The sequence below is a fragment of the Myotis nattereri genome (assembly GCF_964212035.1).
Source record: "Myotis nattereri genome assembly, chromosome: 5".
Taxonomy (NCBI): domain Eukaryota; kingdom Metazoa; phylum Chordata; class Mammalia; order Chiroptera; family Vespertilionidae; genus Myotis; species Myotis nattereri.
The window spans coordinates 73,752,983-73,780,193 of record NC_138080.1 but is presented as its reverse complement, the minus strand read 5'-3'; the positions used below and the strand labels follow the sequence as shown (position 1 = coordinate 73,780,193).

The following is a 27,211-nucleotide window of genomic DNA, read 5'->3' as shown; positions in this document are numbered from 1 at the left end:
GTTTAATTTTCTTTACTTTTTTAAATAAAATTCAGTTCACTATATCAACAGAAATACTAATTCAATATGTGGATTGTGGAACTAGAATGATGGCATTATCAATCAACTATATCAATAATAGTTTTAAATTCACATATACATACTAGGTACTAATTCTAAGTACATTACAGTGCTTATTTTGGTTTTAAATATCTCACTGATGTTGCCAGTTATAGGTGACTTTCAGCTAAATTAATTAACAAAGAGAGATTGATTTACCTTGTTTATGAACAAAGCCAGACTACTGCATAGCTTTAAATTTTTTTTTACTTTTATTTATTTTTTAATTACAGTTTACATTCAATATTACTCTGTATTAATTCCAGATGTATAGTATAGTGGTTAGATAATCATGTACTTTACAGAGTGGCCCCCCCCTATATTTTAAGTACCCACCTGGCCTCATATATAGTTATTACAATACTAGAGGCTCGGTGCACAAAAATTTGTGCACTCGGGGGGGGGGGGGGTTGGGGACGGGGGAGAAAGGGTCCCTCAGCCCGGCCTGTGCCCTCTCGCAGTCTGGGACCCCTCAGGGGATGACCACCTGCTGGCTTAGGCCCGCTCCCCAGGGTATTGGGCCTAAGCTGGCAATCAGACATCCTTCTGGCAGCCCGCCAGCCTTCGGGGGATGTCCACCTGTCAGTGGGGAGCAGGCCTAAACTGCAGTCGGACATCCTTAGCGCTGCTGAGGAGGCAGGAGAGGCTCCCACCACCACCGCTGTACTGGCAGCCATCAGCCTGGCTTGTGGCTGAGCAGAGCTCCTCCCATGTGAGAGCGCACTGACCACCAGAGGGCAGCTCCTGCATTGAGCGTCTGCCCCCTGGTGGTCAGTGTGTGTCATAGTGACCAGTCATTCCCAGTCCTTCTGCTGTTAGGGTCAGTTTGCATATTACCCTTTTACTATATAGGATAGAGGCCTGGTGCATGGGTGGGGGCCGGCTGGTTTGCTCTGAAGGGTATCCCGGATCAGGGTGTGGGTCCCACTTGGGTGCCTGGCCAGCCTGGATGATGGGGTGATGGCTGTTTGCAGCTGGTCACACACCCTTCAGGGTGGGGGTCCCCACTGGGGTGCCTGGCCAGTCTGGGTGAGGGGCTGAGGGCCGTTTTCAGGCTGGCGGGTGACTGAAGCTCCCAACCTCTCCTTTTTTTCTTTTTTTTTTTTTTATTCTGGGATTTATTTACCTTCTATGGCTGCCACTGGAACTGAGAGCCAGCTTTAGCTCTGAGGCTCGGCTCCAGCTCTGAGACCTTGGCTGCTGAAAGCAGGTATCTGGGTTTGTTTGGATTCTATAATTGAAACACTGTTGCAACTCCAGCTCTGAGGCCCGACTGGCTGAAAGAAGGTTTCTGGGGTTTGTTTAGCTTCTATAATTGCAACATTGTTTCTTAGAGTGCAGCTCAGAGGCCGGCAGCGGCAGGTGGGGAACCTTGGCTTCCTCCATCACTGGAGCAAGCAAGCCTCCTGTTCGCTTCAGCTGCCTGGATGCCAGCCGCCATCTTGGTTGGCAGTTAATTTTCATATCGCCCTGATTAGCCAATGGGAAGCGTGTCGGAGATATGGTTAATTACCATGTTTGTCTATTATTAGATAGGATTATTGACTATATTGTCTATGCTGTATTTACATCTCTGTGACTATTCTGTAACTACCAATTGTATTTCCAATCCCTTCCCCTCTGCCAACTGTCAATCTGTTCTCTGTATCTATGAGTCTATTTCTATTTTATTTGTTTATTTTGTTCTTAAGATCCCACATATAAGTAAAATCATATGGTATTTGTCTATGCCCATCCATGCTGTCACAGGAGGTAAGATCTCATTCTTTTTTATGGCCAAATAGTATTTCATTGTGTGTATATACCACTACTATTTACCCACTCATCTACTGATGGGCACTTGGGGTGTTTCCATATTTTGTATTGTAAATAATGCTGCAATAAACAAAGGGGTGCATATATTCTTTCAAATTAATGTTTTGGATTTCTTTGGATACACTGCCAGAAGTAGAATCGCTGGGTCATAAAGCAATGCCATTTTTTTTTTTACGAACCCCACACTGTTTGAACAGTGCACTGGGGTTCCCTTTTCTCCACATCCTCAAATACTTGTTTGCTGATTTATTGATGATAGCCATCCTGGCAGGTGTGAAGTGTTTTCTGATTGTGGTTTTATTTGTATTTCTCTGATGATTCACGATCTTGGGCATCCTTTCATATATCTATTGGCAATCTGTATGTCCTCTCTGGAGAAGTGACTAATCAGACCCTCTGTTCACTTTTTTATTGGATTGATTGTTTTTCTGATGTTGCCTGAGTTCTTCATAAATTTTGTATCTTAACCCTTGATTGGATGTTATCATTGGCAAAAATCTCCTCTTATCCAGTAGGTTGTCTTTTTGTTTTGTTGATGGTTTCCCTTTGTTGCAAAACTTTTTTAGTTTCATGTAGTCCCATTTTTTTTCTTCTGTCTCCCTTGCCTGAGAAGATGTGTTAGAAAAAATACTGCTAAGAGAACAAGCTGAGATTTTACTGCCTATATTTTCTTCTAGGAGTCTTATGGTTTCAGTTCTTAAATTTCAGTCTGTAATCCATTTTGAGTTTATTCTTGTATATGGTATAATTTGGTCTAGTTTCATTTTTTGTGTCTATCCAATTTTCCCAGAATCATTTATTGAATAGACTGTCTTTGCCCCTTTGTATGTTCTTGTTTCCTTTATCATAAATTGATTGGAAGTATAGGTGTAGGTTGATTTCTGGGCTCTCTGCTTGGTTCATTGATCCATGTGTCTGTTTTTATGCTTGTACCATGCTGTTTTAATTACTATAGCCTTGCAATATAGTTTGATATTAGGTAGTGTGATACATCCTACTTTGTTCTTTTTCTAGATTTCTGTCATTATTTAGGGGTCTTTCCATACAAATTTTTAGATTACTTTTTCTAGTTTTGTGAAATATACCACTGGTATGTTGACAGGAATTAAGTTGAATCTATAGAGTACTTTGGGTGGTATGGACCTTTATTTAACATTTCAAAAAAATCTTTATTTTCTTTTCAATCACAGTTTGCATTCAATATTATTTTATATTAGTTTCAGGTGTACAACATAGTAGTTAGACAATCCCATACTTTACAAAGTGATCCCCCTGATATCTCCAGTATCCACCTGACATCATATATAGTTATTACAGTATTACTGAGGTAGTTGGACATTTTAATAGTGTTAATTCTTTCTACCCATGAGCATGGTATATGCTTCTATTTATTAGTATATTCTTTGACTTCTTTCTTCAATGCCCTATAATTTTCTGAGTGTCTTTTATATCCTTGGATAAGCTTATTCATAGGCATTTTAAATTTTTTTCATTCAATTATAAATGGCATTGTTTTCTTAGTTTCTCTTTCTGATAGTTCATTATCGCTATATAAAATGCAACTGATTTCTGAATATTAATTTTGTAAACTGCTAGTTACTCAATTTGTTTATTGGTTCTAGTTGGTTTTTGGTGGAGTCTTCAGGGTTCTCTATATATAGTATCACATTATCTGCAAATAATGACAGTTTACTTCTTCCTTTCTAATTTGGATGCCTTTTATTTCTTATCTGATTACTGTGGCTAGTACTTCCAGTGCTATGTTGAATAAGAGTGCTAAAAACACTGGCTTGTTCCTGATCTTAAGGGAAATGTTTTTAGTTTTTCCCCTATTGAGTGTGATGTTAGCTGTGAGTTTGTCATATATAGCCTTTATTATGTTGAGGTACGTTCCCTCTATTCCCACTTTTTTGAGTGTTTGTATCGTGTATGGGTGCTGGATTTTGTTAAATGCTTTTTTCTGCATCTATTGACATGATCATATGGTTTTTATCCTTCATTTTGTTTATATGGCATATCATGTTAACTGATTTGCAGAAATTGTACCAACCATGCATCCCTGGAATAAAGCCCACTTGGTGTACGATCATTTTAATCTTTGCTGGATTCGATTTGCTAATTTTGTTGGGGATTTTAGCATCTATATTCATCAGGAATACTGGCCTATAATTTTCTTCCTACTGGTTTTGGAATTAGGATAATGCTGACCTCATAACATGAGCTTGGAGGCCTTCCGTCCTCTTAAGATTTTTAGAATAGTTTGAGAAGGATTAGTGTAAGTTCTTTGGATGTTTGGTAAAGTTTACCTGTGAAGTCATCCTGTCCAGGATGACTTTTGTTTGCTGGGGGTTTTTTGGCTACTACTTCAATTTCATTAGTTGTAATCAGTCTGTTCATATTCTGTTTCTTCTTAATTCTGTTTTGGAAGAGTGTATGTTTCTAGGAACTTATCCATTTCTTCCAGACTGTCCAATTTGCTGCCATATAGTTTTAAAATATTTTTTAAATTGATTTTAGAGAGAGATAGGGAGAGAGAGGGAAACATTGATTTGTTGCACTAACTTATGCATTATTGGTTGATTCTTTGACATATCCTGACCAGGGATCAAACCAGCAACCTTGGTGTATCAGGATGACGCTCTAACCAACTGAGCTACCTGGCCAGGGCTCAGAATAATTTTTTTTATAATCTGTTGTATTTCTATGGTGTCAGTTATTACTTCTCCTCTTTCATTTCTGGTTTTATTTATTTGGGTCCTCTCTTTTTCTTGATGAGTCTGGTTATTGCATAGCTTTTATTATTTATTCATTTGTTTGTTTATTTGTTTATTTTAGTTGGCCTGTGTTTCATTATTTTATTTCTTTATTTTAAAATTTTCGTTGTTGAAAGTATTACATGTCTCCTTTTCCCCCCACTGACCCTTTCTAGCCTGCCCCGTCCCCCACCCCAGGCCTTCACCACCCTATTGTTTGTGTCTATGGGTTATGAATATAAGCATACAAGTTCTTTGGTTGATAAAATGGACTTATAAATAATAGCTACTTGCCAACTTATTTAAGTAAATAAAAACATGTCTATTTTTCCTAAAAACCTATATTTTCATTAATATAACTTTAGATTGTCCTTGAATAAATAATGCCCTTTGAAACAGAGACCTTGGCTATAAAGCCATCAGCTCCTTCTGAAAGCATTTGAAGTTGGCAGCACACTTTTGCAAGAAGGAAAGTGTGACCATGTTACAGTTGAGGGGCACAGACTGAAACATGGCAGAAGGTATTGCCTTTCAAAATGCAGTACTGGCTTTCAATCTGTAATAGTCATTAAAGACAAATATCTTAGAAGTGCAGTTTCCCTTGGATTATGGAATAAATCCAGGTCACATAGATGCCTTCTTTTAGACATAGTTCACTGACTTTAATTATGTTTCATGCTTCCAGGAAAAACCTTGGTAATTACCAGTCAGATTAAGAATTCTGCAGCAAGGAAACTCCCTCTGCCCAGCACTGAGGTCTCACGTCAACTGTTTTAAGATTTTTGAATTAGAGGCTCAGTAAAAGACCTTCGGTCTTGTTCCATAAAAATGTAGGTTACATTCATATAAGGCAGGCATTTCCTGTAATCCAATCATTAAAAATATTTGTTGTTGGAAATGTCATTTTTAAGTGACTTCTGGATGAGCACTTTGTAAAGTTTATAAATGTCTAATCACTACGCTGTACACTTGAAACTAATTAATATTGTATGTCAACTGTAACTAATAAATAAATAAATAAATAAATAAGTAAGTAAGTTATGGAAAGAGCCAGATATTGAGTATGTATGTTTGTTTAGTCAGCCCCCTCCCCTCTCTCCAGATGGCTCATGGCACAAAGTGAAGTTTCCGCTTCAAATGAAATAATAGGATCCAAAGAAATTGTGGGGAGATGAACAAATAATTATTCAAAGTATACATACGCTTACGATCCAAGGCTCTCTGGTGTAGAGCTTAGATCTAAGCTTCATGCCAGAAGGGCCAGCATAGTAGGTTGATTAATACCTGGTTCGTTCTTAACTAAATAAGTTATTGGAAGACACTGTGCACATCACTTAACTTCTCTAATACTTAGTTGTTCAGTAAAATGAAGTAATAATAATACATATTATATGTATTATGGAGTAATAAAATGGAGTAATAATAATACATATTATATGTATTATGGTTACTATGGTTACCATGGTTACCAGGGTTACCATGACGATTAAATGCCATAAGGAACATAAAGCACTTTGGACAGTATCTGACTCAGTGCTAAATGAATCATCATCATCATCACCGTCAAGATTTGGAACAGAAGGTCCCCAAGCACCTAACTCTCCTTGCTCCCTTTATCTGTGTTGGTAAAACCTATTGATTGCAGTTCTAGAAAACATTGTTATTTTAAATGTGGTCCATAGACTTAGCAGTGGTGGCAATGCCTGCGAGCTGATTAGACATGTATATCTCAGGTTCCTCACCTACTGAATCAGACTGGACATTTGAACAAGAACCCCGGAGGCTTTGCAGGCACATGAAAGTAGGAAAAGCAAATGGGCCGATACACAATTTGAACCTCTAGCGCCTAGTTTGGCAACACAGATGTCTCCAATTGAAGAAAAATTCCACTTAAATTGTGTGGCGATATTAAATAATGTGGCATGCCACACTCCAAATAAAGAGTCGGCTGATCGTGTTTTAAAGTTGTTTTTACGTGTGGACTTAAAGAGGTGTTGAAGTGTCTGAATTTTAGGCTTTGTCGCTAGGACAGAAAACACGCCAGCTGTGCCGTCAGCCCCCTGGCTCCTAAGCCGTTAGCACTGACTGCAGAGATGAAGGTCAAAAAGGGCATTTTAACTTGCCATTGGTTGGGCGCAGAAACCACTGTCCTGCTTCTTTCACTTCAAACTCTGTCCTGCCTCAAGTCTAGTCTTTTATTACATGGTAAAAAAAACTTATCCCAAACATTCTAATGTCCAGAATTCTTTACAGGGATCAATTAACCTAGTAAGAAAACAGAACAGGGTAATTGTGAGCACTATTTGATATATGTACCCAATCCTTTCCCCAGAAACAGTGCCATTTTATCAAAGGCATTTCATAGAGATCTGACAAGGCCTATTTCATGAATGTATACAGTGCTGGGATTTACCATATTACGGCTCTCTCTTCACAGACATCCACCCTGGTTAGTAAATGTATGCTTTTAGGAAAAAAAGGTTCTTCCTTGCCTGTAATTCACCTCTACTTTGAGTCTGTGGGGCCCTATAAAATTTTGTTCCTCTTATAATAATTTCCGTTTTTATATATCACAATGGAAAACACATTTTTAAAATCCCTAAAAAATCCACCTCTTAAGTGACTTTAAATGTCTACCTGACATCTCATATTGTGAAAAAAGCTTAGAGAAGGCACGGTGGGGATGTCCTTTGCCACAGGGAGCTGATTAAGCAATGGTATCGACTTTTCCCCTCATACCAGGAGGTGCAAAGGTGACGTAGTAGGACCTTTGGCAGAGATCTTCTCCCAGAGGCCTCTTCTTATGTAATGAACAGTAGTTCCGGCTAAGGTGAAGGCTCCGGAGTGTTCGATCTTCCAGTCACTATTGATAGACTGTTTTCCAGTGTCTCGGAGAGCTATAAAGAGGTTCAAAAATATTATGAGAATTAATCAACAAGCAGCGTTAATCAATATCTACTGAACATGAGTTCATTGAAAGTATTTCATTCATTTCTAAACCAATGGGTCAACTTCCCGACTAAAACATGAGGCATGTCCTCACTGGGAAAGTTCGACATCAGAGCAAACGCCACAAGCTCTCCTTTTCTCCTGAAACTGTCCCAACTGTGTGGCCGTATTTGTCTTGACCTCCAACATCATTGGACATTTGGTGTCTGGAACCCTTATGTTGGTCCTTAGTCACTTATTCTTTAATGTGTTATTATTTTAAGGCTCTGTGTATCTGTGTTGTCTATGCAATGATACCACAAAGAATGTGAGGGCTGACATGGCATCTTCTACACCCTCCGTATTTCCCATGCTACTCCGGAAAGTGTGTCATTAAAGAAATGTCATTAAATAGCATGTTAACTAATGGGTCAAAATGACAGGGTTAGCCCTGGCCAGATGGCTCAGTTGGCCGGAGCATCGTCCCATACAGTAAAAAGTTATGGATGCCATCCAAGTGAGGGTGCATGCAGGAGGCAACCGATCAACGCTTCTCTCTCATCAATGTCTCTCTCTTTCTCCTTTCCTCTCTCTCAAATCAACATAAAGCATATCCTTGGATGAGGATTTTTTAAAAAGACAGGGTTATATTCATTACAAGAAATTTCAAAAATAATATGTTGGTCTTAAAAACAGAACTCAAGGCCTTTTTACATGCCTAGTTTGTGATTTGCTGTGTACAAAAATGGGACATAAATGCTAATTCTCCCCCCCACACAGCTACCCTTTGTATGGGATTTTACAGAATAACTTTGTTTACCTACATTCTTTTTCTCTATTTCTTTTTTTGAACTAATCTCGGTTACTATTTAAATAAGATTTATGCCATGGAAGTGAGATGTCATGATTAACATTTTAAAGACTTTTTTTTGCCAAATGGTTTAATTTTTAAATTAAAAATTTTAGACTCTTCCATATAATTGAATTCTCTTTCAAAAGTCATTTACATGTTAATCAAAGACGTTTAGGTCATAATTCTATGAAAATATTTGTGTTTAAGCCAATAATCTTCCTAAATATTATTTAAGCTAATCTCTTATTGAATGTTTGAGGTTTTTCAAGTTTTTTGTATTGTAAATAATGCTCAGATAAATATACTGTACACCAGTTATGTGTACATCTGAATATTTCCTTTGGAAGGATTCCCAGATTTGGAATTACACAGCCAAATAAATTGCACACGAATAGATTTTGAAAAAAAATTTTAAATTGTTTTTCATAAAGGTTGCATCAATTTATGCTTCCATGACAGTGACTAGAACACCCATTTCTGAACACCTTCTTGGAAGCACCTTTCTCTCGCCAAGACATGGGTGAGGAGAAACTTTAGGAAGTAAATTTTGAATAATCTGGATTTTTTTTTAAAAAAAAAACTCTTGTTTCATTACTATGGAGGTTAAAGACATTTTTCATTTGCTTATTTGTCATTTGCATTTTTTGATTTAAATTAATTAAATTGTTCACTATCTGTTAAGGTTTCTCTGGTCCATGAGTAATTTTTCTGGTGCTTATATTCATATTATTATAAGCAATCTATTAATTATTTAATTTTCACCTCACCAATTTTAATTTCTAGCAAATAATATGTTTTAGATCAAAATAAACATACAAATTTTCAGGTTTATGAAAAAAATATCTATTATTTTTACCTTGAATTTTTAACTTGAAAATAAATATGTCGACAGAAAACTCTCAACACTGCAAATAATGGCTATTACACTCTACAAATGGATATAATTCAAATAATGCTAAAGTGATTACTTTACAAGGTAAAGTATTTCCTTATATTTCTCATAAAGTTTATTAAATATTGTGAGAAGTCTTTTTGGCCTAGATTTGTACTATGGCCAGTATAATTATATTCCCCCCATTCATTTTCATATATATTCAGGGCACAGTTATAATATTTTTTAAAAATCTCTAATAAAAATGCAGATATGCTGGTGTGGCTCAGAGGCTGAGAGTTAACCTATGAACCAGGAGGTCACAGTTACATTCCCAGTCAGGGCTTATGCTGGGTTTGCAGGCTCAATACCCAGTAGGAGGCATGTAGGAGACAGCTGATCAAGATTCTCTCTTATCATTGATGTTTCTCTCTCCCTCTCCCTTCTTCTCTGAAGTCAATTTTATATATATCTATATATCTATATCTATATATATCTATAGGTATCTATAGATATATATAAAGAAAAAGTAAAAAGGAGAGAGTAGGAACCTGACACTATGACCACATTGATTGCTTGGGTTTAAATCTAGGATCATAGTCTTTTAGATGTGTAACCTTGGAAAAGAAACGTAAACTCTATTCCTTTATTGTCTGATTTATAAAATTGGGAAATTAGTGGTATACACTTCATAAAGTTATTGTGAGGATTTATGTGTAATGGATATATTTAATGCACTGGTTCATACTAATCACTATACAAATGTGAAGCATCTTTTCTTAATTGAAATTCACTCAGAAAGTCTTTACTACTTCCTGTGTGCCAGACTCTGTTTTAGCTACTGCAGATATGGTCATGAGCAAAATGATCCCTGCCTCCAAGAACTAACAATGGGCCCTAGCCAGTTTGGCTTAGTGGATAGAGTGTCAGCCTGCAGACTGAAAGGTCCCAGGTTCGATTCCAGCCAAGGGCACATGACTGGATTGTGGACTCGATCCCCAGTAGGGGGCATGCAGGAGGCAACCGATCAGTGATTCTCTCTCATCATTGATGTTTCTATCTCTCTCTCCCTGTTCTTTCCTCTCTGAAATCAATAAAGAAATCCTATCTAATAAAGAGGTAATATGCAAATTGACCATCACTCCAACATACAAGATGGCCACCCCCATGTGGACACAAGATGGCCAGCAGGGGAGGGCAGTTGGGAGGAACCAGGCCTGCAGGGGAGGACAGTTGGGGGCAACCAGGCTGGCAGGAGAGGGCAGTTAGGGGTGACCAGGCCGGCAGGGGAGGGCAGTCGGACATCCCTCGAGGGGTCCCAGATTGGAGAGGGTGCATACTGGGCTGAGGGACACACACACCCCCGCCCCGTGCATGAATTTCATGCACCAGGCCTCTAGTGTGTGTGTGTGTGTGTGTGTGTGTGTGTGTGTGTGTGTGTGTATATATATATATATATATATGAACTAACAATGGAGATAGACAATATAAAAGCATGCATGTGATAGAAATTAGTGACTGTGATAGGATAATGATGCCCCTCCCCAAAGAAATCCATGTCCTAAAGCAGTGGTCGGCAAACCGCAGCTCGCGAGCCACATGCGGCTCTTTGGCCTCGTGGCATGGGCCACGAAGTTTCAATCGCACTGTACATGCACGCCCGCACGTGGTATTTTGTGGAAGAGCCACACTCAAGGGGCCAGTTTGCCGACCACTGTCCTAAAGGATAGGTATCATACAAAGCACAATGGGATGAAGTTAGAAATCAACATCAGAAGGAAAACTGGAATTCTGTAAATGTATAGAAATGAAACAACATACTCAAACACCAATGTATCAAAGAAGAAATCATAGGGAAATTCAGAAATATCTTAAGACAAATAGAAATGAAAATGCAACATCCAGAAACTGATGGGACACAGTGAAAGCAGTATGATTGGAGGAAATTAATAATCATAAACAGTAAGAAAATAAAATAATCATTTACAGTAAGAAAATAAAAAGATCTCAAGTTAATAACCTAACTTTAGAACTTATGAAACTAGAAAACTACCCAGCAGAAAGAAAACAATAAAGATTCGAGCAGGAATACATGAAATAAAGAATAGAAAAATAATTGAGAAAATCAACAAAACCAGAAGTTGGTTCTTTGAAAAGATCAACAAATTTGACAAACCTTAAAGCTAGATGGACTAAATAATAAAAAAAGACAACTAAATATTCAGAAATGTGAGAACATTACAACTGATGTTACAGAAATACGAAGGACTATAAAGATACCATGAACAACTGTATGCTAACGAATTGGATATGAAATGAACAGATTCCTATAAACACAAAACCTACCAAGACTGAATCACAAAGAAACAGAAATCCTAAATATACCTATTAACTAGTAAGCAGACTGAATCAGTAATCAAAATATCCCAACCAAGGAAAGCCCTGGACTTTATGGCTTCATTAGTAAATTTTACCAAACATTTAAAGAAGAACTAACACCAATCCTTAAATTTTCCAAAGAACTGAAGTGGAGGGAAGATTTCCTAACTCATTCTACAAGGCCAGTATTTTTCTGATACCAACGCCAGACAAAAACAAAACAAACAGAAATGAAACTACAGACCAATTTCCCTAGTGAACATTGATGTAAAAATCCTCAACAAAATACTAGAAAACCAAATCCAGGAGCACAAAAAAGCATCCAAATCAGAAAGAAAGAAGTAAAATTATTTCTGTTCACAAATGATATGCTCTGATATGTAGAAAACCCTAAAGATTTTATATTTTAAAAAAAGCTGTCAGAACTAATAAATGAATTCAGCAAAGAAGCAGGATATAAAGTCAACACACAAAAGCAGTTGCATTTCTATACACTAACAATGAATACTCAGCAAATGAAATTAAGAAAACAATCCTATTGACAATAGCATCAAAAAGAAAAAAAAAACTTTGAAATTAACCAAGGAGGTGAAAAACCTATGCAATGAAAACTAAAAAACATTGTGGAAAGAAATTAAAGAAGACACAAATGGAAACCCATTCCAAGTCAATAGATTGTAAGACTTAATACTGTTAAAATGTTAATATTATCCAAAGTAACCTACAAATCCAATGCAATCCTTTTCAAAATCTCAATGGCCTTTTTTTTTTTTTTTTGCAGAAATTTAAAAAAGCTGTCCTAAAATTGAGATGGAATCTCAAGAGAGTCTAAATAGCCAAAACAATCTTGAAAAGGAGGAACAAAGCTGGAAACTCTCACTTCCTGATTTCAAAACTTACTAGAAAGCTACACTAATCAAAAACAGTGTGCTACTGGCATAAAAGCAGACATACAAACCAATAGAATAGAATACAGACCCCAGAAATAAACCATTGCCAAATGATATTTGACAACGGTGCCAAGATCATTCAGTGGAGAAAGGACAGTCTTTCATCCAGGGATGCTGGGAAAATTGAGTAACTACATACAGAACAATGAAGTTGGACCTTTAACTAACACCATATATAAAAATGAATTCAAAATGTATCAAAGATCTAAATGTAAGACCTAAAACTATACAACTCTTAGAAGAAAATATAAGACAAAAGCTTCATGACACTAAATTTGGCAGTGATTTCTTGGATATGGCACCAAAGGCACAGGTAATAAAAGAAAGGAGATGAATTAAACTTCATGAAAATTAAAAATAATTGCATATAAATAAACTTTTGTGCACCAAAAGACAATATTAACAGAATAAAAACCCAAAGAATGGGAGAAAATATTTGTAAATCAGATATCTGATAAGGGATTAATATCCAGAACATATAGAGAACTCCCAGAACTCATCATCATCAACAACAACAACAACAAAAACCACAAAACCTAATTTAAAAATGGGAAAAGGGCTAAAATAGACATTTCTCCAAATAATACATGCAAACGGCCAACAATTCTCAGCATATGTAATTATTGGAGAAATGTATATCAAAACCACCTTGAGATATCACCTCATACCCATTTAGGATGGCCACTATTAAAATAAACAGAAAACAACAAGCACTGGTGAGGATATAGAGAAACTAGAATCCATTGCATACTATTGGTGAAATGGAAAATGGTGTGTGGCAGTTTCTCAAAACAATTAAAAATAGAATTAGCATATGCCTCAGCAATTCTACTTCTGGGTATATGCTCAAAAGAATGAAAAGCAGGATCTTGAAGAAAGACTTGTACATCATGTTCATGGCAGCATTAGTTAGAACATCTAAAACACAGAAGCAACCCAAGTATCCATGGATGAAGGAATGAATAAGCAAAATGTGATATATACAAAGAATGGAATATTATTCAGCCTTAAAAATGAAGGGAACTCTGACACCTGCTATAGCATGGATAAATTTTGAGGACACTCCTCTAAGTGATATGTCAGTCATAAAAGGACACTTCCTATATGATTCCACATATATGAGGTATGTAGAGTGGCAAAATTCATTGCGATAGAACACTTAATGGTGGTTAGCAGGGAATGAGAGGTGAGGGAATGGAAAGTTATCATTTAATGGATAGAGTTTTAGTTTTGCAAGACAAAAAGACTTCAGGAGATGGATAGTGGTGGCGGTAGTTAACAAAGTGAATGTACTCAATGCCAGTGAACTGTATACTTAGCATAGATAAGATGGTAAATTTTATTATTTTACCACAATTTTTTAAAAAAAGTGTTAGTGTGCCTGGGCGGTGTGGCTCAGTGGTTGAGTGTCATCCTATGAACCAGGAAGTCACAGTTCAATTCCCGGTCAAGGTACATGCCTGGATTGCAGGCTTGATCCCCAGTGGGAGGCATACAGGAAGCAGTTGATCAGTGATTCTCTCTCATTACTGATGTTTCTCTTTCTTTCTCTCTCTTTCTCTCTCTCTCTCTCTCTCTCTCTCTCTCTCTCTCTCTCTCTCTCTTCCTCTCTGAAATCAATAAAAAAATTCTTTTTTAAAAAAAATATATTTTATTGATTTTTTTACAGAGAGGAAGGGAGAGGGATAGAGAGTTAGAAACATCGATGAGAGAGAAACATCGATCAGCTGCCTTCTGCACACTCCCTACTGGGGATGTGCCCGCAACCAAGGTACATGCCCTTGACTGGAATCGAACCTGGGACTCTTGAGTCCGCAGGCTGATGCTCTATCCACTGAGCCAAACCGGTTAGGGCAAAACAATTCTTTAAAAAAGTGTTAGTTTAAGGAATAAAGTTATCTATGTCCGAATCCCTGGAACCTAGAATGTTACCTTACATGGCAAATAAACAAACTTTGCAGATATGATCAGGTTACAGGTCTTGAGATGGGGATATTATCCAAGTGGGCCTGAAATGCAATCAATGTGTATTCTTGTAAGAGATAGGAAAAGGGCGGTTTAAACACAGGAAAAGAAGAGAAGGCATTGACACTAGGGACACTAGGGAGGCAGATATTATCACAAGCAAAAGAATGCTGATAGTTATCTGAAGCTAAAAGGGTCAAGGATGTATCCTAATCTTCAGAGAGAGCATGGCTTTGCAGCCACCTTCAATATTGGTCCATTGAATCTAATTATGGCCTCCAGAACTGTGAGAGAATACATTTTGTTTTGATTTTTGAAACCTACAAGTTTGTGATAATTGTTACAGAAGTCATAAAATACTAATAGGGTGACATTTACTACAGTGGGGAAAACCAAAGGTGAAAGAGGTTTCAGCAGGGGATGGAAATAAAATTTTTGATTTATACTTATTATTTCTGAGGTGCATAGGAGACATTTGATAATCCGCATCAAACAAACATGGAAAGCAATGGAGCTAGATGGGATTTCCTAGGGATAAAATATAGCAGGGGGGAGAGTGGGTGCCTGGCTTGAGCCCACAGTATAGAAACATTTGGAAAGCATGCAGAGGTTGAGAATCTTACAAAAGAAACCAGTAAGGATCCTAGAAGCCAAAAGAAGAAAGTATTTAATGAACTGAGGGGAGGTCAACAGTGTTTGATGCTATTTATTGGTCAAATATCATGGGCTGTCAATATGGAAGGCATTTGCTGACCTTGACCAAGGCAGTTACTGTAGAGTGGAGACAGAAAAAAGCCTGGATTGGTTGAAGAGCCTGGGAAGTAAGGAATCAGAGAGAGCATGGAAATTTCCCATTTGTAAAACTAGCTTATGTATTTAGCCACATTTTCAGGTTCTTAAAAATCATAATACAAGAGAAACCAAGATGGCGGCATAGGTAAACACCCGAAATTGCTGTCTTGCACAACCACTTCAAAAATACAACTAAAAGACAAAACGGACATCATCCAGAACCACAGGAAGGCTGGCTGAGTGGAAATTCTATAACTAGAAGGAAAGAGAAAAGCACACTGAGACTCAGAGGAAGTACGGAAGTAAAGTGCAGAGGTACAGAGGCGCGTGCGGAAAGGGCTGGCAACTGAGTATGCGGTTGTCTTTTTCAATCTGGAGGGAGACACATGCTCCTGCTCTGAACTCCAGTTTCAGGCTAGTCTCTGGGGACCCAGACTCATATGGGGAGAAACTGGACTGTCTGGCAGCGGGCGGAACTCAAGGGCGGCTTTCTCTCAGAGGTGCTTGCAGCAGTTACCGCAAGACACTGAGACCCAGGATCTCTAAGGGCAGGGTTGAGGATCAGCCATAGTTGTTTGCTCCGCCCTGTTGATTTCCTGAGACCCTGCCCCACCCAATCTGTGCACAGAGGCTTTTGCATATGAATGACCTGGCCCTTTGCAATCTAAAATTACCTAACAAACTGCAGCTGGGTCAGAGAGATCCAGAACATCCAAAAGAAGGTCCAAGGCCCCACAGCAGCTTGCATTGCTTCACAGCTAGGCCTCATCTGGGCACCTCCAAATCCCAAATAAAGAAGAGGAATTTGCAGATCTCTCCTTAGCTCCTGCTGGGTAGCCTCAAGCAGAGGCTAAATTAGCACCTCCTCAGAGATGCAAGTGCCAGTGTACCCAGTGGTCAGTGTGGGACCATCCAGATTACAACTCCTCAGATCCATGAGGGACACACTCAGGGGGCAGACACAGTGAGCACCAAAGCCCCACTGAAGCAAGTCTTGCCCCTAAGGTTGTCTCTAGCACAGAAGTTCTCCCACTGCAGACACAGCTGATTCTCACTGCCAATTGGCCTGGAGGTCAATTCCTCACAGTGATACCAACTACAATCAAGGCTTAACTACAACAAGACTGTGCACATAGCCCACAAAGAAGTGCACCAAGAGTGTCCACCTCAGGTAATTGGGGAGGCTGAGCCACTGGGCCCTATAGGACACCTAGCACAGAAAGCCACTCTATCAACACAGGGAAGCAGCCAAAATGTGGAGACAAAGAAACAGGTCACAAATGACAGAAATTTGGAGGAAAGCAAACTAATGGATATAGAGTTCAAAACCATAGTTATAAGGTTTTTCAAGAATTTTCTAGAAACCGCCGATAAATTTAGTGAGACCCACAATAAATCTAGTAAGACCCTCGAGGATATGGGAAAGGACCAACTAGAAAGTAAGCATACACTGACTGAAATAAAGAATATTATACAGAGATCCAACAGCAGACTAGAGGATCGCAAGAATCAAGTCAAAGATTTGAAATATGAAGAAGCAAAAAACACCCAACCGGAAAAGCAAAAAGAGAAAAGAATCCAAAAATATCAAGATAGTGTAAGGAGCCTCTGGGACAACTTCAAGCGAACCAACATCCAAATTATAGGGGTGCCAGAAGAAGAGAGAGAGCAAGATATTGAAAACCTATTTGAAGAAATAATGACAGAAAATTTCCCCTACCTGCTGAAAGAAATAGACTTACAAGTCCAGGAAGCGCAGAGAACCCCAAACGAAAGGAATCCAAAGAGGACTACACCAAGACACATCATAATTAAAATGCCAAGAGCAAAAAACAAAGAGAGAATCTTAAAAGCAGCAAGAGAAAAACAGTTAGTTACCTACAGGAGTACCCATAAGATTATCAGCTGATTTCTCAACAGAAACTTTGCAGGCCAGAAGGGAGTGGCAAGAAATATTCAAAGTGATGAATACCAAGAACCTACAACCAAGATTATTTATCCAGCAAAGCTATCATTCAGAATAGAAGGTCAGATAAAGAGCTTCACAGATAAGAAAAAGCTAAAGGAGTTCATCACCACCAAACCAGTATTATATGAAATGCTGAAAGGTATTCTTTAAGAAGAAGAAGAAGAAGAAAAAGGTAAAGATACAAATTATGAACAACAAATACACATCTATCAACATGTGAATCTAAAAATCAAGTGATAAAAAATCTGATGAACAGAATAAACTGGTGAATATAATAGAATCAGGGGCATAGAAAGGGAGTGGACTGACAATTCTCGGGGGGAAAGAGGAGTGGGGGGTGCAGGAAGAGACTGGACAAAAATCATACACCTATGGATGAGGACAGTGGCGGGGGTAAGGGCAGAGGGGGGGGTGGGAACTGGGTGGAGGTAAGCTATGGGGGGAAAAAAGAGGAACAACTGTAATAATCTGAACAATAAAGATTTAATTTTTAAAAAAAAGAAAAAATCATAATACAATGTAATTTTGTAGAATTTGAGATAACTCCATTTGAGATATCTATATTCCTTTCCAGCTTGGGAAAACACACACACATATTCCCCAGTGTAATAGCCAAAGGTCTACTATTGAATGAATATTTTGAAATTGTCTAGTTTTCAGTGTCTCCAAAAACTGGTTATTAGAGCTTTAATCTGAATTTGGACATTTGGGATGATTTACTTGCATTTAAAATGCATTTTAAAATCATAGGTGGTAAAAACAAAATTTAAATATTAGTAAAAATAATCTGAGTGTGTCACATAACAAAGGATTTATTTTACTGTCCCCTTTCCTCAACCCTCCCTACTCTTAGAAAGCAAACCCTAATAAGAAAAATAATTCAATCTGAGTGTAGATAATTTTCAATATTGTAGAATACAAATAATCACATAATATTGGATTTTTTAAATCATGTACAAAGTGTTTCCCTATTAGGATACTTCTTATTTGAAAAAGAATAATGGGGACATTTTTTTTGTTAAGAAAATATAGGCAGGCTTTTTAAAAAGATATTATAAATACAATGTTTAAATTTGGGGAGAATATTATGGTTTTTGTCAGACCTAATCATATTAGATTTCTCTACCTGTGATGCCACGACTATAAAAGATCACTTCATATGACTTAGTTTGAAATTTGAAAATACAAAGCAATATGTATTTTGACAATTTACTATTTTCTTTCATATATTTAAAAACCATTAAATAAAAATCATTTTTAATTGGCCTAATTAAAATAGCTCATAGAATTCTTTCCATAAGTAATAATTAAAAAGTTTAAATACTCTCTACATGTGTGAGGCAAAAAAAGAGCATTATTTCCCATTAAAATATTAAGTCCTTTCAGTATATAGAGATTTTTTAAAGCATCCCACAAGATTTCCTAATTCAAAAGTAATCATTACACATACACACAGGAATATATGCACTTACTTATGCAAGTAATATAAATACGTGTATATGTGTGTGTGTATATGAAATAAATATATTTATGAAATGTTTTATACAAATGCATACCTATGAAATAAAACATACCCAAATCCTCCAATGAGTGTGTTGTTGTTTTTTTTAACATGAACTAACATGTGGAAGCAATTCACACCCCTCCCAAACATACAGACAACCAGATTGCTTTTGCTCCTGGGGAGTCCTTGAAAGAAACTTCTACTTGCTATGACAAAAGGTGCTTCCTGGGAAATCCACACATATAACTAGAAACAGACTGACATCCTCGTCATCATCGAACTCCCAGGGCAGGGAGCCGGCTCGTCCTTGGATGGGCTCTGTGTCTGTAACCCTGGTTACCTAAATAGCTGTGTGCCGGCTTCTCCTCCACCACTTTTATTCTTCGTGCCCCGGTGGGTATCACCAGCACTTCCACATAACCTGCAAGAGTTAATAAATCATGAAGTAAATCTCAAGTTCTTAGGAGGTCTCTTTTCTTAGTTGACTTGCCGTTTCATTTTTTTTGGTTTTGATTTTCGCTTTGATATTTCCATACCTATGGGAAGAAAAAACTTAAGTACAAAAGCTGTCATCATTTCAAATGGAGAAGATGTCAAGTCTACAGCACTATCAAGGGCAAACAGACAATGACATTTTATGTCAAACTCACTGTATGAATGGTGAGAAGAGAAAAAGCACAAAAGGACAGCCCAGGTAGAAACACCGTGGATCTTAGAACAGAGCAAATGGCCTCAGATTCCGCGCAGGGACCTCATTTAAGTTAGGAAGTGCAGGGAAGAAGGAACTGCAGCTGGCAGGACAGCAGGTCCCGGGAGCAGCTGAGCACCAACCTCTCCCTGAGGAGACTCACAAAGGGTTGTGAAACCGGGGATCAAGACAAGTAGGTGTAAGGCCACACCAAGCAATCTAGGGTCATCTAGGAAGGTGTCCGACAGCTAGAAACAAAACACAGTGAGCTCTTTTTTAGGAAAGGTTTTCAGCAGAATTTTAGGAATATAAAGCTTGAAGTGAAATAAGATAAGATAATGTGGGATAGAAGAGAGAATGTGCAGAAAAGGTAAAAATCAAGACTTCATTTAATAAAGAATAGTATAGATAACTTTTTAGCTTTAAACTTATATTCACTCATATGTGGAATTTAATGAACAAAATAAACTGATGAACAAAATAGATCCAAAGACATGGAAGCATGGAACAGACTGACAAATCTCAGAGGAAAGGCGGGGATGGGGATGGAATGGGTGGGGAGAGATTAACTAAAGAACTTATATGCATACATGCACAGCCCATGGACACAGACAACACTGTGGTGAAAACCTGAGGGGGGGCGTGGGTTCAAGTTCGAGGGGGCGGTTAATTGGGAAAAGAGGGGACATCTGTAATACTTTCAACAATAAAGATAAATTTAAAAATAGATACATAAATTTATTGCAATATTTAATATTTTTCTTAGTATATTTGTGTAGCTTCCTATATCTGATAGAAGTCTAATTTCAAAGTTAATCTCAGAGTTGTCTGCTGTTGATTAATTATTCAAATTCCTGAAAGTGTTTCTTGTATTTGGTATATATTGAAAGGTAGCATATGCCCCACCTGGTGGCAGTAGCTGGAATTATGTTTATTAGAATCATAATTTCCATTAGCTAACGCTATTTACTCAATCTAACCATTGCTAGTAACACCAAACCACACAGGCACTATCTTTTTGTTACATGAACAAATAGACAGCAATGAAAATAGAAACAAATGCTTACTGCCTATCTGTACACAGAAGTAAGGTAGGAAGGCCTCTGCACTCAACTGAATAGGAAAGATAAGGCAGAAATACCTTATATAAATATAAGTTAAATAAAACTTCAAAAATTAAGTTTAAAAGATCATATGCAAAATGTTATGGTTAACTCCCTGCTAAAGAATATAGATCATGTGGTTTAAAGTGCCCCCTCCTCTCTGATCACATCACCACTCAAAAGGTTTGCTGCTATTTTTAACTCACAAAAGTGGGATTTACTTTTTATTTTTCCCTTGTAAATGGTGAGATACATTACTCATGTTTGAGAAACACTGACTTCAGCCGGAATCACTATGACTCAGAGGAGAAAACAATTTTTATAGTCAACGAAAGCTTCACAAAGAAGTAGATGAAATATCTTTGAAGAACAGATAGGATATGGGTAGATATAGAAAAAGGAATTCAAAAAAAGGAAAAAGGAGTTCACTGTATGTAAAGAAAAGTAAAGGAGTTCAGCCAGTGTGGCTCAGTGGTTGAGCATTTACCCATGCACTATGAGGTCGCAGGTTCCATTCCTGGTCCGGGCACATTTCGGGGTTTCTGGCTCGATCCCCAGTAGAGGGTGTGCAGGAGGCAGCCAAACAATGATGTTTCTCTCTTACTGGTTTTCTGTCTCTCTCTCTCCCTCTTCCTTCCTCTCTCTATATAAAAAAAAAAATCAATAGAATATATTTTTAAAACTACTACTTAAAAAAAAAGTAAAGGAGCAAGTGGTATCCTTAGGAACACATGAATAAAATAATTCTGACAGAATAAGAGAGTTTTAAAGTATGCCCTGGGCACTGAATTTTTCAATTTGCAGCGACAGAATATTCTATAGCAAGCAACTTGGTAATGAGATACTGGTTAGAGGCTTTATCTTTGGTAATCAGATACTGGCTTGAAAGGCTTTATCCTACAGAAGGATGCAGGAGACCCAGCAATGCAGTTGTGGATAACAGTGTCAGAAGTCTAATGTAAAAACCCAAGAATGGTAGAGGCCAAGGTAGTAATTTCCGAAGGCATTTGAAGGGGAAAAAAAGAATTCTGAACTTGAGAACCAATAGAAAGTGGGAAAACAAACACTCAACTCAATGCTTTATTATTACTTATGTGAGAATGGGGCCATTGCTTACAAGTCAGTGGACGTCAACTTGTGATAAGAATCATAAACTCAGCTTTGGAATTTGTGTTTAACAAAATGGTGTAACACACTAGTACAAATATCCAGTAAGAACTCTGACCATGTGGAACTCCAGAAAAAGGTCAGACAACTGAAGTCCCATTGGGAGGCATCTTTGCAGAGATAATCATTTAAGCCATGAAAGTAAGTGGAGAAAATCGAGAGAGAAGTCAAGAACTCCACATGGTGACAGTCATAGTAGGGATTTTTTAAAATCCTCACATGAGGATTTTTTTTTTATTGATTTTAGAGTGAGAGAGGGAGGAGGGAGAAACATAGATGTGAGAGAGAGAGATTGATTGGCCGCCTCCCGCATGCACCCCGTCTGGGGATGGAACCTGAAAGCCAGGAATTAAGCCCACAACCCTTCAGGCACATGGGATGACACTCCAACCGACAGAACCACTGGCAAGAGATGTTTTTATGTTTGTTTGGTTATAAATGGAAAAATCTGTGTGTTTTTTTTTTTTAATTTTTATATATTGATTTTTAGAGAGAGACAAAGAGAGAAACATTGATTTGTTATTGCACTAATTTATGCATTCCTTGTTTGACTTTTGCATGTACCCTGATCAGGGATTGGGGATCGAACCCGCAACCTTGGCATCTGGGGAATGATACTCTAACCTACTGACAGAGGTTAAAAATAAATCAGGAAAGAATATAGAGAAGGAATAATCTTGAGAAGGAGGAGATCTGGCTATTTTGGATTAGAATATCTCAAGAAGAGTGGTTGGTCAATTGCATCATAAATTGTAGCAACATCGAAGAGAAAAGTGATAAAGGAAATTGGGCCCGGATGTCACAATCAAGAGATGACTGTTAATCTCTCAGTACATGAATTCAGCTATGTGTCTGGAGATGCTAAATGTCAGGATGCTTAAGAAAAAGACTGGGTAGCAGCAAGTGGAGGTAGTAACTGGGTTTAGCAGTAAAGGCAAAGGTATGTTGTAAATTAGGACAATAGTTAGAGCTAAGTTTACAGTTATATCCAGAGCAATTTTCTGTTATTTGATTGGAATGGGCTGGAGGATAGGTGAGTTAAACTGAGTTTAAAGAGAGGAAGAAAAATATTAAGCAAAGACATTTGAAAAAAGATAGCTAATGACTGGGGGCCTAGATATTTTTCAGTAAATAAGCCATTTAGCACAATTGAGAATGTACATTTTTTAAAAATATATATTTTATTGATTTTTTACAGAGAGGAAGGGAGAGGGATAGAGAGTTAAAAACATCGATCAGCTGCCTCCTGCACACCTCCTACTGGGGATGTGCCCGCAACCAAGGTTTATGCCCTTGACCGGAATCAAACCTGGGACCCTTCAGTCCACAGGCTGACACTCTATTCACTGAGCCAAATCGGTTAGGACGATATTGTACATTTTTTAAAGAAGTGAATCTGAGAGTGGTTACCACTGAGCTTAGAAGTTGAAATAATGCTTGTGACAACGTTGTTATAAATTGTGTCCTCATGTTGTGACAGCTTGCTTTTTACATAGGAAAATCCCATCCTATTTTATAGCCAGAGATCCATTATTAATCAGCCATCTTAAAATTCCAATAGCAATCATTATTTTCATGGTAAGTAATAATGAAAAATGCCATATTTTGAGCAACACTATGTGCTAGTCACTATTATGGGTAATTTACATAAATTACTACATTTAATCATAATGATAACATCCAAGGTACCATTGTTTTAATATTACATTTCTCACATAATAGATGAGAAAATAAATTTAGGCAGAAAAAAAAGTCTGCATGAGACCTTAATTATATTATGGGCTTCATCCCGTTTTCAAGGGATGCATTGACGTGTTCCCTGAATAGCCTCCACCTCCTAGCACTAACAACCATATTCAGTAATTAGCTGACCCAAGCTTTTAACTCCGATCTGTCTGATTCCACTGTGCATTTCCAGCTATGACCCACTGCTACTATTTTATAAAATAGAATATATGGCACTATGACACTCCTACTCTCCTGGCAAACACACAAACAAACGGTCTAAGAGCTGTGTTCCTTACACAGAATCGGTATCATTAGCTCTTATACTAAGAAGAACACATTTTATGCCCATTTCTTCTTAGTGTATACTGATAACTACCTAGTTCCACAATTGGCCAAATACACAATTTACCTTTAAAAATTCCTTTAAAACATTATCTCCTAGCTAGGCAAGTTATAAGGAAGGACATGATGAATGTACAATAAAAAAAATGAACGCCTTTTAAGTTTATTGTCTAGCCCCAAGAAAAATGACTAAGCAAACTCTAAATAGAGCACAGGGACCGAAACACCCACATGTGTCTGCACATGTGTTACTCATACAACACATACAGTGTGCATGGCCAACTGGACCAAAAAAGGCTGCAATTCCTTCAAGAAATTCTAGGAAGCCCATAAACCGTAAGGATAAAATTGTCTCAAGAGAAATGAACACAGCATTCCTGAGTTCACAAGTAAATGAAGCCTGTGATATAATTAAGGACTCACTTTGTTTTTTAAAGTTCTTAATAATGTAATGTTTCATTGTTAATTAAATTAACAAAGAATCAGACACAGTGCCTGTCATTGAGAATCTGGGCCTGGACAAAAATAGCCAGGATATTTTTTTCTCATTGACCTTCAAGTGGGAAAGTAAAGATTAATGAATGTACAATTACAAATGTGAATAGAGCTACACCATATAGATATGAATGAATATGAATTTGAATATGACTATGATAATGTTTGTTAGTGCTAGGAGGTGGAGGCTATTCATGGAACACTTCAATGCATAAGTGACACTTGCACTGAGCTCTAAGTGATGGCTAGGAAGTAACCAGGCAAAGCTAACAGGAAGCTAACAACCATAATTTTAACTGCAAGGTGCTGGAGGGAACAAAGTTAATAGGAGAATCTAAAAGAAACCTGGTGGCCGTAGCTTACAAAAGGAAAGGGACCTTAATGACAGATGGCGCTGGAGAGACAGGTAGAGACCACACCATGCAGAACCATTCATATGGTCCAAGTTAAGAATTCCCGTCTCTTTTTTGTGAGCCACGTGAAACTGGCATAGAGTTTAAGGGAGAAAGTAATATTATTAGTCTCTGACAATTCCAATATCTTAGGAATCTCAGACATTTTCCAAATAACAGATGCCTTTAATGTAGCTTACCTACAACCAACAAACAAACGAACAAAATTAAAGTGCAATAAAAACAAACACTTTTCAAAATAGGAATCTGGAAAAGTGTACTCACATAACTGCAGTCAGAATGATAAACATTACTGGTTGGTTAACTAGTATTTCTCTTTTCTATGCTTGGTGAAAAAATCAAGTGTTAATAGAAAGAAAGATATCAGTGCTGAGTGTGCATCAGTATTCTTCAGTGAACTGTTCCCATGCATGCTAAATAACTATGCAAGAAGATTCTTCAAAAATTCTAGTGTCTTTCCATCTTTAGTCTTTCAGGCTTCGTTTGACCTTCTGCACTACAAATATTTCTGCCACCAAATCAGGCTGAAAAAGTTATTATATCTGAACTTCTTAGCTGAAAGTCTGAAAGCTGTCACAGCTTTAGAATTTTCTAAGTGGGTTATGGCAGATTTTGACTCACAGGCCCCCGTTTCACAGCTTTGGAGACTGAGGTCTTGATCTGCACCTCACCCTGGACCTTGGTTATGGTTAGGCTTCAAAATCTTGCGTTCAAGTTATCTTTTATTCTGCTGGGGCCTAGCAAATGCTTACATTCGACTTCAGAGGGCTGTGTCTAATATTCTCTTCTGAAGGATTCCTTTATCTAGAATGAACTCAGTTTTCTTGATCATTCAAAAACAAATGGCTTGTTTTTGTATTAAAACGAATATGTATTTTGGTCTCAGGGTTTTTGGTATTTGACCAAGAAAGAAATTTAAAATAGGAAAAAGCTAATATATGTAATATGTACATCCTAAAGATGATGAAAATATAATCACAAATAATAAGATAGTTCAATAGGTAGATGTCCAGTGACATCTACCTATTGAACTAATGTAAACACAGAAATATGTGCTCCCTCCCAGTAAGCTTGAGGACCTGAGTGTAAAGCATTTGATGTTTCTAAAGTATATATGTGGGTCATGATATTTCAGTATAGGTTACTAGTACATTACTTTTTGTTGTGGATCACTTTAAAACTCACACGATATAGATCAACCATATTCATTTCATCCTCATAGCCCCTGAGTATTAGTATTTATAGATGAAAGAACAAAAGAATAGAGGGTGGCTTCTCACTATTAATAACGTCAGGAACACCATCCCTCATCTTCTGACTCCCCGTTGTTATTGTTTCCACCATGCTACACTGCTACAGACTGTTTCCAACAATGTATTTCCTTCAAATTTAGTAAAAACGTTAAGAAAAAATAAAGACAATGGAAAACTGAAAACCTGAAGTCTAATACTCTGAATAGTTGCTTCAGGCTGTTACAAATCATTACTCTCTGTGAGACATTGTGCTTTGCATTGGAGAATAAGGCCTGTGGAAACCTGATAACATTTGCCAATGCAAATTAGATTATTCCCTTGCTGCTCCAATTTATTAAATGCACAACAGATGACTTCATATTTTCATTATTGGGAAATGGGCTTGTTAGAATTTCTGGCTCATATCACATGTATTGTATGTCATCATGAAAAATCATTCAATATCCATTACAAAGTCTTCAATAGACTCAGAACTGCGATTTCTAAGTCAAGTTCAATGTAATCTCTGTCCCCAAAGATTGTTCAAATTATTAATTTTGAAAATATAAAAATATATTCACCTGCTCCCCTGGTGTGGTTGAAATCTCCTTTAATGATTTTGCACGATTTCCCGTTGCCATTACATACACCACAATGATCTTCCCTTGCAAGAGACCCTAAAAAACCATCACAGCCGACTTTCTGTAACAAAAGAATAGCAGTACATCATAAAGTGAGTTTTTTCTTTTTTAACTCTAATTTAGGACAAGCCTAGTCTCTACAAACTAGACATATTTAATTGACAAACTAGTAAAATGTCATATTCTCTGGTGCAAACCAATACAGCAAGCTCATGCCAAATATTATCTAAAAGTGATCCAATAGCAGAATAGTGATGAGAATATTTTTATTTTATTAAAATTAAATGCTATCCTAAAGCAATTTGATAAAGTATTATTGAAACAAATGCAATTTACATAAATCCCAAAGGCAGTGACATTTCTATTAAACATAATTAATCTAAATCACTCTACTCAAAAATAGAGTAGATATACTACATTATATGGATGGCTTCACTTTTAAGGTTTCAAATATTGAACATTAAATATTAATTATTTTGAAAAGCAAATAAATGTTTATTTTCACAACAGTTCATGAATAAACT

General features: G+C 37.3%; 1 protein-coding gene across 1 annotated transcript in view; it reads right to left on the bottom strand.

Moving 5' to 3' along the window:
• The window catches only part of ADAMTS19 (ADAM metallopeptidase with thrombospondin type 1 motif 19), a 210,545-nt gene that overhangs the window by 38,084 nt on the left and 145,250 nt on the right, over positions 1-27,211 (bottom strand). Inside the window, exons 15-17 of the mRNA XM_081092590.1 lie at positions 26,628-26,748; positions 19,219-19,299; positions 7,407-7,564 (exon numbers count right to left, since the gene is read on the bottom strand). Coding sequence (XP_080948716.1) covers positions 7,407-7,564; positions 19,219-19,299; positions 26,628-26,748 — 360 coding nt within the window. The remainder of the gene's footprint in view (positions 1-7,406; positions 7,565-19,218; positions 19,300-26,627; positions 26,749-27,211) is intronic.